This window comes from Benincasa hispida, chromosome 2 (assembly GCF_009727055.1).
Source record: "Benincasa hispida cultivar B227 chromosome 2, ASM972705v1, whole genome shotgun sequence".
Classification (NCBI taxonomy): Eukaryota; Viridiplantae; Streptophyta; class Magnoliopsida; order Cucurbitales; family Cucurbitaceae; genus Benincasa; species Benincasa hispida.
Window position 1 is genome coordinate 17,117,634 of NC_052350.1, and position 14,555 is coordinate 17,132,188.

A 14,555-nucleotide genomic window follows, 5' to 3' on the forward strand; every position below is an offset into this window, starting at 1 on the left:
ATATCATAACATGTACGAATTATGATCACTTCATTTGTAGTACTTTACAACTCTTTGTAATAACTACAGAGTAGGCCACATCCAATAGTATTACCAGAATAAAGCACCCAACCTTATTCATATACTATAGATCATTTTGACTATTTACTTGAACCTGATCCACTTTTATGTCTCCACATAAAGTCAAGTATTCATGTAATAGTCATGAGTCTTTTAGGTTTATTGGATTTCTAATAAGCAATACATATATTCAATAATAACTTATTGAATTTTCAAGTTTTATTGTTTAACCACGAGTTTTAGGACATAAAACCCAACACATGTTAAATTAAAAATTTAGTCTATAAATTTTATGGGAATGTGTGTATTTGAACTTCGAACTTTCACATAGCTAATTTAGTCTATGAGTGTACATTTTTAAAAAAAAAATTCATATATCTATTAACACAAAAAATTGAAGGTTTACAATTCCATTCTATTAGCCATAAAATTTAAATTTATATCTAATAGACTAAACATTTAAAAATAAATTGTCAAGAGCCTATTAAAAACAAAATTGAAATTTCAAGGGCCACATAAATCTCAAATTTCAAAGACTAAAGTTATAATTTAATCTTAGTTTTATAATACATATATCCTTCTTTAAGTTTCATAACCATACTTAGATACCAAATGACTATCTACAGTGGCATATCCATAATTTTTCTTTAGGGAAACTTAGTTTAAAGCTTTGCAAAAATATTAAAATGAATCTAAAAAAAATTAAAATTACTTCCTAACTTTCATTTTTGTGTCTTATAGATCATTGAACTTTGAAAATGTCTAATAGGTCTCTGAACCTTCAATTTCATATATAATACCTTCTTGACACATACAATTATTTTTTAAAAAATTAATTGATTTATTAGATATAAAGTTGAATTATGTCTGATAAAATTAAAATTTTTAAACTTTTGTTTAGTAGGTTCATGAATTTAAAAATAAATAAATATTGAATAGCTGATGACCTATTCGCCTACACATTTTAAAATTCATGCATCAAATAAATACAATTTTCTGGAGGGAGGAGGGGGTGATCTCTGAGCTTATGGTAAATTCACCCTTGACTAAGACAACGTATCAATTATATTTTCAATCCTTTCTCAAATATTAATTTGAGTAATGACATTTGAAAGGTAAGCTATACACACATTTTCTAAAAACATTCTCACACATTGGGATTTTTATATGAATACATACGCTTATAATGATATTCTGTAACATATTTTTAACGTGTTGTTATTAACTTTTAGCAACAAAAATTGTCCACGTCGCTAAAATTTTATCACTAAAAATGAATTTTTGTCTACTGAATTTTTCTTCTACCACTCATATATATATTTGAAAAATTAGCAAGAACCAACCTAATCAAGAACAACTTCCTCAGACAAAGCATAGGAAACGAGTAGAAGTATCCTACACAAAGAGTTTGTATAAGACCAGACCGTGAAATGATTAACCTCTCTTTATATATAATACCGTTGACCGTGAAATGATTAACCTCTCTTTATATATAATACCGTTGACTGAAAAAATTAACATTTCATAGGATGACCATAGGCAACGCCACCTCAATCTTGAGTGAGTTATGAACTCTTATCTATGAGGGCAATCCTTTAATCTTATGAGTGAGAGGGGCCAGTTTCGTGAACTCAATATGTCTACCATTTTGGGGATTTGTTCAAGTAAGGAGCTGGAACATAGCTACACAAGATGAAATTCATTCATTCCTGTCTTTGGGGTAAATAGATGAATTGTTCCCTTAAGAGTTAAATCCGAGTCTTGAACAATAAGGCCTCACCCTCTCACTGGGTCGGGAAGGATTTAGTTTATAGCTGGACTATAAACTTATTGTTCATTAGAAGGATCAGAGGTATTTAAGAAGTTAAAGGTAATTATAAGGGTAAAATGATAATTTGACCCAGCTATACTTATTGACAATTCATGAATGATTGACTTACTATTGGTTGCTTATTTCTGTGGATACAGAAATATATCTACAGTGTGAAGAGTGCAATTGTGGGTCTTTAGTGGAATGACCTGCAGTTAATGAATAATGATTAGTTTAATTAATTAATTCTGTATCATTGGAGCATCTAATCTTTAGGTCTAAGTTTCCTTTCCAGCTCGCTAAGGATAAAACAAGGAATAAATAGTTTTGTAATAATTTGAATTGTTTAAATTATTTAAGGGAAAAATAGGTGTTGTTTATATAAATGTAATTAATATAAAGTATAATGTATATTGATACATATAGTATATAATTAATTATAAATATGATTTATAACTAAAACTATATAGTATATGAGAATAATATATTTGAATGAGATTCAAATATTAATTATATGAATGAGATTCATATAAATACTATAGGTTAAAGTTACTATGAATAAGATTCATATTAAAACATTTTAATATGATTTAAATGCATGTTTAATTAAATATGTGATATAAATTTATAATTAATTAATAAGATTAATTAATTATTATTTAACTAAAATTAAATTTTGAGTTTGATTTTAGTTAAATTAAACTTTAATAATATTAAATAACTCCCCTATAGTTGCAGAGGAAAGGTTATTGCAGTGAGGGGAGTTAACTCCCTCACGTTTTATTTTGGAAAGAGAATCTTTCATTCTATAAGTGTTACAGGGAAGAAAAGAAAAAACTCTCTGAAACTCTCTTATACAATTATTATGCATTTTTCCCGTCTCCTTCCAAAACAAAGAAGGATCCCACAATTCATTCCTTGCCAGAGCATATTAAGGAAGATTTGATGGTTGTGTCTTGGTTTTGTTCATGACTGTTAGTGGTGTTTGTGTGGGAGTTTGTGCTGTGGAGAAGGATTACGTAGAAGAAAGTTTTCAAGGGTAATCTTCTTCTTCCCTGGTAAAGTATGTTGTTTATTAGAATGCTTATCCTATGTGTTTCTATTTCTATGTTTTTCATGAATTTCAAAATGAATTTCATTGACACACGCGTTTCTGCTGAAAAATTCAATTCCTTCATAAGCCGCATGTCAAACTTATAATTTTATCAATTGAACCTATATACTTAAATAAAAAATTAACTTGGGCTCTAAAGATAGGATTACCCTTGAAAACAGTCAACATCATTTCTAATCGTTTATTTTGTTAAGCAGATATTTGAAGAAACCTACACAAATGTGAAAAATGAGGTTCATGTAGGGTCGGTATGACAACCCTAGAGGGGAGCGAGTGGGATTTATTTAACTCAATAAAAACTTTTTCTCTAGTGGGCCCAATTATACAAATGTATACACTTGATGCTAGCAAATAATTTAAACAAGAATTTTATGCCAATAAGTTCATTTGAATTAAACAATATATTAATAATAACACTTTAAAGCACTCTATCTAACTAATATAAAAATACTAGCAGTGGATATAAAAATTTATGAACAATCAATCAAAACAAACCAATATGAGCAATTAATTTCAAGAACAAAATACTACAAGAATTTTGGGCTTTAATGTCGGTTAAAAAAGTGAAATCGAATGTATTATGTTGGTTTAAAAAACAAGTGGATCTTTAATGTCGATTTTAAACCGACATTGAAGACAGGCTACAATGTCGGTTTAAAACCAACATTAAAGATCCTCATTTATTTTTTTTAACTTTAGTAAAAAAATCTATATCTTTTATTTCACTACCTTTCTTCTCTCTCCTTTCTCACTTCTCTCTTACAAACCCTCTCTTTCCCTTGAGCATACCAATCATCTCCGACGTTCGTGGTTGTCGTCGTATCGTTTGCGTGCATATCTCACGTTTGTGGGTTGTCGTCGTGTCATTTGCATTCAAATCTGACATTCGTGGGTTGTCATCGTGTCGTTTGTGTGCAGATCCGACGTCCGCGGGCTCTTTTTTCTCTTGAAAATGCCGCTCCACTTCCTCTGTAACAAACGCCACTTTGACCAACCCATTTCATTAATATCGAGCTTAGACTTGGTTTTGGGGAGGTATTAATTGGATCGATCATATCATGTTGAAACGTTTACCTTAGCGTTTGTATTCCATAAGGGCTTATTCGATCTAATCGTACCACGTAATCCTTTAAAAGGTGTTGTGAGTGAGTTATTTCAGCTCCACGCTTTGGTTTCCTCGAATCAAAAAAATGGTTTCATCTTAGTCAACTGAGTGAATGCGGAATGATTGATAGCTCTCTACAAGCTCTTGGCACTCTACTTAAGGAAGCGAAGCAACCACTTCTCCCCGGCACGGGCAAGAGGGATCTATTGAGAGGGATACCCGCGGATGAGATTGAGAGAGAGGTGAGGGATGATCAAATAAAAAGGAATACAACAAAAACACGGAAGCGGAGCTTGATTTCGTCCTAAAAAGATATTTTCGTTTTCAATTGAGATGGGATGATTCCTAAGTCAAAGAATCATCAATACATCAAAGTATATTGTCTCCTGCTTAGACTGATAAATCCCAGAGAAATTGCTATATCCTCTATTCAAAGGAGAGAAATGAGTCTGGATATTCTGATAGTTTCGAACGATTTAACTCTTACAGAATTAACAAATGGTGCCTCCACAGGTTGACATCTGATCCAACCTAGTAGTAAGCAATCCGCCAAAAGCAACCAAAATAGTCCTTGGTGAATATGGCGAAAACTTGAACTACGCACATACATACTTTTAAGAAAAGGTAAAGCCAACAGACATATAAAAACTGGTGCTATTGCGGCTACACCTCCCGCTTTGTCAGGTATACTACGAAGAATGGCATAGATCGGTAGGAAATACCATTCCGACACAATATGAGGCGGGGTGGGCATCGGATTAGCAGGTATATAATTGTTGAGATGCCCCAAAACATTAGGAGCATAGAAAACCCACACGGAAAAAAAGATAGCAAAAGCTACCTAACCCACTAGATCCTTTACATAAAAATAAGGGTAAAAAGAAATTTTATCCATCTCTGAATGTACACCCAATGGATTATTTGATCCATATTGATGCAATGCGACCAGATGAAGAAGATTGACGCCCGCTAAAAGTCTTATTTTGGCTTTTTGTTATATTTGTTTTTTTTTTCTTCTTGGTTTTTGCCCCTCTCTTTAGATTTTGGTATAATTTTGATATCAAGAACCTGTAAGAGAAATCAAAGTTTTGAATATTGAATTATTTATGATGTGGGGATTTATTTTTGCTACATTTGTTCTTTGTTACTGCTTTTGAATCTTTCATGAGGTTTGCATCTTTTGATTACTGTAATGATGTGATTGTGCAACTGTTGGCTTAGATGGTATGTAGCTACAATATAAGGAATGTGATTGCTCAGGTTGGACATATAGAAATAATCGATAGAAGGGTCCAAATCAACAATATCTGGAGGAGTTTGCCTTCCAATCTTGGATTTGTTCACACCTAGAAGTGTGAATATAAAATAAGTCACATGGTGATGATAGATACAGGTGCATCGAAAAACCATGGACTGCTTGTTGATAAGCATTCAGAGAAAGATGAAGATGGTGGCTATACTAGTAGAGGATGGAAAAGGTTTAAATGGATTCATCTGAATAAAACATACTTCTATTTATTTGAAGTTATGTTGCTAAATTGTTATTCTATTCTTTTGAAGATGACAAGAACACAATGCTTTGTTCTTGTTATTGCACCTAGTCTATTAAACTTTGAATTCCAATGAGATCTACAGTAAACTTATTATCTTTGGTTTGATATGCAGTGAAGATGGGAACTTAGTTGGGGGTATTCGAGTTTTAGAGGAAAGAGAGCAACCATGGAAATTTTCTTTAATATTAAAATTTCGAAGGTCGATGGTCAAACCATCTACCTTTTTGGTATCTTTGATGGTTAGATTCTCCTACCATTCTTGCAGTGGCATGATGTAACACCGTTATTAGTAAATTTTAATCTGTCAAATTTCTAGGTGATGTCTTGTTACGAATTAAATTTAGGTGTTAAGTTTCAACTAGGTCCCATTGATAACCATTTTTCTTTTTCTTTCTATTTTGGAAAATTATGCTTGTTTTCCCACCAATTTTTGGTGTGCTTTTCAACCTCCTTTAATAATATTTGAATTCTTAACAAAATGTTAAAGACAAAATCAAGATTTTAGGAAGTACATTTTTTAATTTTCAAGTTTTGGTTTGGTTTAAGAAAATGTTTTTAAAAAGTAAATAGCAAAGCTTGCAAACTGTATGAAATAGCTATCAAATGGTCCGGGTTGAAGATCAAACACTTTGAGATTCCTCACTTTGCCAAACAATCCTAGGTTTCAACTTTATTTATCCATGTCATTCATTTTACTTAATTTTGACGATTGAATTCAATCATCATCAAAGATTAATATTTTTTAATCTATAATTGATGCTAATTACTAATCTTTCAAATTATAGAAGCCACCATGAATATCTTACCGATATTACAAATAGCAGAAATACTTACCTCTTGACATGTGGTTGTAGGTCACAGTGGATCCCGAGCTCCAGAGTTTTTGAAGGACCATCTCTTTGAGAATCTGATGAAGCACTCAAAAATCTTGATGGATAACAAATTAGCTATCAGTGTGTTTCATTTCCCTTATGCCTTTTTTTTTTTTTTTATTTATGAAGATAAAATCATTAGGTTTATATGGTGATTTTGTTTTAGCTTCCCACAAGTTTAACAATATAGGATCTTTAAGTTTTACTTTATATGTTCACGTAACTGTTTTCTATTTAAAAGCAATTTGACGTTTGGGTCCTAATAATTTTGTACTCACACCAAAAGTCTCTTTTATCAATTCTCAAGTGAAATGTATCAACAAACAGATGCTGATTTTTTAAACTCAAAAAAGGATTCTTTAAGGGACGATGACTCTATTGCTTCAATAGCTTTGCTAGTTAGCAATCATTTCTATGTTGCCAATGTTGGAGATTCACATACTATTATATCAAAGGTGGGTGAAGGTATATTTGTTTACTTGTGTTTTTCGCGCAAAAGAAAAAGCATAATGTGACAATTTTATTTGTTTATTATTCTTATTTTCTATGCTTTTTAGTTTTAATAATAATAATAACTTAAGGGTACAACAAATTAAATATTATAAGCACATTGTATTATCTATTGATTGCCTGAGCACTATTACCGTTTATAGCAAATTAAACTTCTAGAGATTAGTTTCTATCATCCTCTAGGTAGAATTAGCTCTTGTGCTTGAAGTTTATCGGTTGTAATTCTTGATCATTTTCTAGTTTCATACTATGTCATTGTGGAATCTATATTGTAAGCACATTGTATTATCTATTGTTGTTGTCTAAGAGCTAAACAAACACTTGCAGGAAAGATGGACAAGCGCAATTTTCAAATCACTACCAAATCTCATATGTTTGAAGCTGGACAATAATCCACTTAAATAGGTAAAAAGTAATTCAGGGATGTACCATGTTCTTGTTTCTTTTTATTGTTTTTTTATTGTTGTTATTTTAATTTTAAATTCGAGAGATGTTCTAGAGTATGGGTCATACATTGTGACATTTTAAAAGAAGTTTTGTTGATAGATAGGCTTCCATCTTAAACTCTGAAATATGCTATTTTCTCAAAGGGTTTAGTTGCATTGTTATATTTGTAAGGTCGTGCATTCTTTTTTCAATGAGACTGGTGGCGTAGCTTTGAAGTTTTGCATTACTTTTAAATTGTGCTAAATTTCAGTTTCAGTTTCTCATTGGGAAAAACTTTATTATTTTCGATTTCAGTACACCATGTTCTTGAAGTAAAATCAATCAATGCAAAGACTAAATGTACTAAACTAATTTAGAGTAAATCAGTTATGAGACAACCACTGATGATGTTGCTCATGAATGCAAAAACTAAATGTACAAAACTAGTTGAATTAGAATTTTTAAGCTAACTCATTTGAGCAATAATGAAATGATTTTGAGTAAAGTTTTTCATTTTGTTAGGTTCAAGTTTGACGTGTAAGGCCAAATTTTGATTCTTGGGAATTTGGAAGGAAGATAGGAAGATTACATTGGACATGTTTTAAGAAGGTTACCAAGTGGAGAAGGTGCATCCAACACAAAAAGAACTTCATAACAACATTAATAACAAGTTCAAGATAATATTTATGTGATGCTTATCTTAAAAGTCTATTTGTTATAAAGTTTTGGATTAGATTCAGTGTTGGAATGCTATGACTATCCTACAGTTATAGTAGTCATATCTTAGTTGTTTATGACTTCCTTAAGGTAGTGGAACTTCTTAAGCATCTTTGGTCGTTTATATTTATGCATTATTTGTCTAAATAAATCCGAATGCACTATAGTAATTTGTGGGTTATTCATGCATTGTGGATTAGGTTAATTCTTCATTATCATCATCGAATCTTTTGTTGTCTCTTGTTTAACCATTTATTGTGTTTCTTCGTCAATTTGAATACAATTCGTCCTTAGAATCTTGTTTGGGTAATCTAGGATTGACTATCTTCATGTCAAAGATTGACCTTCGATATCATATTTTAGTTGGAGATGTTATCTGAGGTTTCATTTGATTGAAGTCTTGTATCCGTTAGTTGAGCTTTTTAGTTGCTTGAAGTTTTGGTGTTGCTTTAGGGGGCTTTTTATTTTTTAATTATATGGATAATGTAAAATTTTTTAGTTGGAGATGCTGATTTCCTCATTTCCTCTTTCATATGCTTATGCTTATGTTTTGGCATATTTGGGAGTTTTATTGTGTGATTTGAGCTTCTGTGTGGTTGTTTATAACAAGAACATGATATCTCAGCCTTCTTTGCAAATTTCCATGAAGACTCGAAATCAAAGATTTGAGAATTTATGTACATACTTATATATGTGTGCATAAATGTAATTGTTTAAATGCCGGTTGTTTAAATGATATCTCGACCTTCTGTGTGGTTGTTTAAATGTTGTCTTTCCATAGCTCCCTAGCTTGAATTTCATAAATTCTTTTGTGTGAGGTAGTTGAATTCTTATTATATGTTGTTTGCCCATTTTTCTCTACTTGCAGGAAGTCATGTTTTCAATTTGGATTAAATTTTTGGTGGATGGTGGAGAGAACATAATGAATGAGTAATTGAAAGACTATTCGGAAAACACAATATAATGGCAACAAGTGTGTGTGCACTTTTTATTTTTTTTATTTTTTATTTTTTTTTTGTGGGTGGGGGAGGGTATTTACAAGTTTTAGTTTTAAAAGTAAGTTCTTGCTCTTTTTTGATATACCAATAAAAGTTGTTTGGATCTAATAAAATTTTAATTTTGCTATGTAACCCTTATGAGTTTTCATAATTTGTTGTTTACCTTGGTTTTAGAGTTAAATTATTATCCAATTCCTCTTTTGTGACTTATTATTATGGACTTGTGAAAGCAATTAAGAATTTATTTTGTGCATGTACAGGTTGATTACCTTGGTTTTAGAGACATGTCGTTTTTAACTTTTTGACCGACGTTAAAAATGGATTGGACAATGGCATTTAAAAAAATGGACAATAATATAAAAAAGCGGACCATAATCCTAGGCTTTAATGTCGGTTTAAAACTGACATAAAAAGGTTTTAATGTAGATTGACAACCGACATTGAAGATCGTGTTATAAAAGATCTTTAATGTCGGTTGTCTTTATTGTTGATTTTAAACTGATATTGTACACCATCTTTGATATCGGTTTAAAACCGACATTAAAGACCTTTTATAACACCATGTGTAATTTTTCCTATGCTCCAAGTTGTTGATTTTAAATTTATTTTCTTTTTAAATTCAATTTCTTTTTAAAACCAATCCTAAAATCAATAGCTCACCATGTGTCATTTTTCCTATGCTCCAAGTGTTACCTTTTAATTGGTCTACTCTGATGAAAAAACTCTGCCATGTCATAAACTCAAGATCTTTTCGATAAACTTGTTTCAACCATCTCTTCTTTCATTGAGCTCCGATTTGAGTTATTTAAATTGTGTTAGAATCGTAGTTATGAGCTCTACGCAATGGACATTTTAAGACGCTAAAATTATTAGTGAATAAAAGTAGGATTGTTATCATCAAAACATTAATTAATTAATTAAAATTAAGGCATCATTTCGTAACCAATTTTTTTTTTTTTTTTTTGAAAATTAAGGCTACATATACTACTTCCATCTCCAATTTTATTCATTTATTAACTACTTTTTACTAATAGTTTAAAAAACCAAACCAAATTTTGAAAACTAAAAAAAAAAAAAAACTTTTAAAAATTTGTTTTTGTTTTCGGAATTTAGCTAAAATTCAACCATTGTACTTAAAAAGATGCAAATCATTATAAGAAATGAGGAGAAAATAGGTTTAAGATTCAAAAAAAAAAAAATAAAAATACAAAATTATTACCAAAGGAGACCTACATAATTTGAAATTAAGGGCCAAAAAGTTATTGATGATTTTCAAAGGCAACCTTAGTAAAATGGTTTATATTGATTAACTTGTGACAATTTAGAAGTTGAATTGAAACAATTATAAGTCTCACATAAAAATTTTCAATCGAAATTTAAAAAAGGGTATAAAACTGATACACTTCCAAAAGTTGATAGATGATGATTTTTATATTGATTGAATCCATACTTTTAAAGGTATATATGAAGCACAGTTACAGATACAACTACACGATATGGATACGATCGGATACGGAGATTCGTCAATTTCTAAAAAAACTAAAATACGAATACGTCTAAGGATGCGTCATTTTTTTTATATATATTTTAAATATATATATTTATAAAAAACGAGGATACTGATACATTGAAGATACATTTTTTTTTCTTTTAAAAAAATATAGGATATAGATAAATTTAGCATACAAGTTAATAACAATAGCACAAAATAGAATACAAACACTGAAATATAATACAAAAAAAGAAATATCTGAGATCTGAAGTTTAATAGTTAATAAAATGCAATAGGAAAGTGACTCATATTGTAAAGAAGAAGAAGAAGAAGATTAGAGGGAGAAGTATGAAGATAAACAAAGAACTCCTTCGTTGAATTGTTGAAGATATCCAAATGGTTTATATTTTGGTAGCCTTTGTGAGGACTCAAATGTGAAGATGGAGATTAGATGACTCTAATCTAGAGTTTGGTGAATTATTTATTTATTTTTTTCTTTTAGTTTTAGACTCGAGTAGTGAACTTTTTAAATAGGTTACTTAGTTTTAGATTAGGAAATATTAGATGAGTTGCTTGTCTTTTTTCTTTAAAAAAAAGTACACGTACAAATAGATACGTCAAATCGCGTGTCAGATACATATCTGAAAGTATCAATATCCAATACGGATTTTTTTGTCTCATATGAAGTATTTGTGCTTCATACTATAAATTGACATTTTTTTCCGGTTTTTATGATTATGAAAACGATGGGCCGAGTAATTTCGATGGGCCACAATGATCTTGTAAGCTCCAGGATGGGCTTACTCTGAAGAAATGGGCTGCTAGCTATTCGTAATTCTCTTCGTCTTTTTCGTCTGGAGAAGCAACTAGCAAGGCTTCTTCTCCCTTAAACCCTAAGCACACTTTCTCTCTCTGCTGTGTTCATAGATCTGTCTGTACAAAATTCAAATGCAGTGAGGTTTTGACCTTGACCAAGGCTTGTTTACAAATCCTTTTTGGCGATTCGAACAAATCTCATCATCCATGGCTCACATTTCTGTATCTAAACTTCATTCTAGCCATTACAGGGTTCTTTCCAGTTCTTCGATTCCGAAACCAACCGCCCTCTATTCACTTCATTTCTTTAGCTCCACTCAAGAACCCATCTCCACAGCTACTCAAAATGAAAGCCCCAATGGTCCATCCGCCAGTTCTGATGCGGCAGTGCCTCAGCCAGCGGAATCAGTCGCTGTTAATGGCGCCGAACAAGTTAAGCGAAGAACCCCTAGAGGTAAGCCTCGTAACCCTGAAAAGTTAGAGGATGTTATTTGTAAAATGATGGCAAATCGTGAATGGACAACGCGTTTACAGAACTCGATTCGGTCGTTGGTTCCTCAATTTGATCACTCTCTTGTTTGGAATGTGTTACATGCTGCTAAGAACTCGGACCATGCCCTCAACTTCTTCCGGTGGGTAGAGCGAGCTGGATTATTCCAGCATGATCGCGAAACCCATTTGAAAATAATTGAGATTCTGGGTAGGGCTTCAAAGCTTAATCATGCCCGTTGCATTCTTCTTGATATGCTCAATAAGGGCATTGAATGGGATGAAGACTTATTCGTTATATTGATTGAGAGTTATGGTAAAGCTGGGATTGTTCAGGAGGCTGTGAAAATTTTTCAAAAGATGAAGGAATTAGGTGTTGAGAGGAGTGTTAAATCTTATGATGCTTTATTTAAGGTGATTTTGAGGAGGGGGCGGTATATGATGGCGAAGAGGTACTTTAATGCTATGTTGAATGAAGGAATAGAACCAACTCGCCATACCTATAATGTGATGCTATGGGGTTTCTTTTTGTCGTTGAGGCTTGAGACAGCCAAGAGGTTTTACGAAGACATGAAGAGTAGAGGTATTTCACCTGATGTCGTTACATACAACACAATGATTAATGGATATTATCGGTTCAAAATGATGGAGGAGGCAGAGCAGTTCTTTACTGAGATGAAGGGTAAGAATATTGTACCAACAGTGATAAGTTATACTACTATGATAAAAGGTTATGTTTCTGCTGGTCGAGTTGATGATGGATTGAGATTGTTTGAAGAGATGAAGGCTGTTGGTGTGAAGCCAAATGATATTACTTATTCGACACTGCTGCCTGGTCTTTGCGATGCAGAGAAAATGTCTGAGGCGCGACAAATTTTGACAGAAATGGTGGATAAGTATATTGCTCCAAAGGACAATTCAATTTTCATGAGGTTGCTATCTTGCCAGTGTATGCATGGTGATTTGGATGCTGCTATGCATGTACTGAAAGCAATGATTCGATTAAGCATTCCAACTGAGGCTGGGCATTACGGTATTTTGATTGAGAACTGTTGCAAAGCCGGAATGTATGATAAGGCAGTTAAGTTGCTTGACAAGCTTGTAGAAAAAGAAATCATATTGAGGCCACAAAGTACTTTGGAAATGGAGGCTAGTGCGTATAACCTTATAATTCAGTATCTATGCAACCATGGGCAGACTGGAAAAGCTGATACATTTTTCCGGCAGTTGTTGAAGAAGGGTATTCAGGATGAGGTTGCATTTAATAATTTAATCCGTGGCCATTCCAAAGAAGGGAATCCTGAATTGGCATTTGAAATATTGAAAATCATGGGTAGGAGGGATGTGTCTAGGGATGCAGAATCTTATAAGTTGCTAATCAAGAGCTACTTAAGTAAAGGTGAACCAGCTGATGCTAAAACAGCTTTGGACAGCATGATTGAAAGTGGGCATTATCCTGACTCGGCATTGTTTAGATCAGTTATGGAAAGTCTATTTACAGATGGGAGGGTGCAGACCGCAAGCCGAGTGATGAACAGTATGTTGGATAAAGGAATAACAGAAAACTTAGACTTGGTTGCCAAAATCCTGGAAGCCCTTTTAATGAGAGGTCATGTCGAAGAAGCGTTGGGACGAATCGATTTGCTAATGAGTTGCAATTGCCCACCTGATTTTGACAGTCTTTTATCTGTTCTTTGTGAAAGGGGGAAGACCATTGCTGCCCTCAAGCTTTTAGATTTTGGATTGGAAAGAGAATGCAACATAGAATTCTCAAGTTATGAGAAGGTACTAGATGCGCTGTTGGGAGCGGGGAAGACACTGAATGCATACGCAATTCTATGCAAGATAATGGAGAAAGGAGGGGCTAATGATTGGGGCAGTTTTGATGATTTGATCAAAAGCCTGAATCAGGAAGGGAACACAAAGCAAGCTGATATTCTCTCAAGAAAGATGAAGGGTGGAGACAGAAAACGGTGTAAGAAACCTTCTCTAGCTGCTTGATTAATCAACACATCCCCTGGTTTATTTGGTCCCTTTTTCTCTTTTGAAATGATATTTCATGCTTCAAACCTTGAATAACACTTGGGTTGTCATTTGATCCAATATACTCAAATTGTAGCTTTGAAATTTGTAGGGTTCTTTTTTTTTTCCTCCCCATGATTTTAGTTTGTTGAGTTGATGAATACTAAGGGCTTTGATTTTCTTAAAAAAGTTTCCTGGTAATATCTGAAACGTGCTAGAGATGTATATTATCATTATGGCTTGATGAGAAAAACATACAAAAGTTTCTGGGGATTCAAGGAGTTCAGTTCTACTTTCGTTTATAAGTTTCATATTTTATTGCTTCAATTATAGAACCACATGTACTTGAAATTTCAACTTTTCCCATGTGCTTGCCTTGCTTGTGATAAACACAAATTACTGAAAAGAGAATTCGAGGATTAGAATGAAATATTAAACTGTGAAATCCAATTTGCATTTTAATAGTTTATGTAAAGTTTAAATACTGTCATTCTGCATTGAATATTAACAACAAAATGTGGTTTTCTTTTAGAATTTGTTTTGTGTTCTTAGTAATTACTATAAATAAAAG

The 14,555-nt window shown here is 32.4% G+C and overlaps 1 protein-coding gene and 1 pseudogene across 1 annotated transcript; both read left to right on the forward strand.

Annotated features, from left to right (window-relative positions):
• Window positions 1-5,310: 5,310 nt before the first annotated feature.
• On the forward strand, window positions 5,311-7,416 carry LOC120071995 (annotated as a pseudogene).
• Window positions 7,417-11,502: 4,086 nt separating this feature from the next.
• LOC120071719 (pentatricopeptide repeat-containing protein At2g37230) lies at window positions 11,503-14,280 on the forward strand. The gene has a single exon (XM_039024101.1). The coding sequence runs from the start codon at window positions 11,681-11,683 to the stop codon at window positions 13,961-13,963; it is 2,283 nt and encodes a 760-aa protein (XP_038880029.1). The 5' UTR covers window positions 11,503-11,680; the 3' UTR covers window positions 13,964-14,280.
• The last annotated feature ends 275 nt before the right edge of the window (window positions 14,281-14,555 follow it).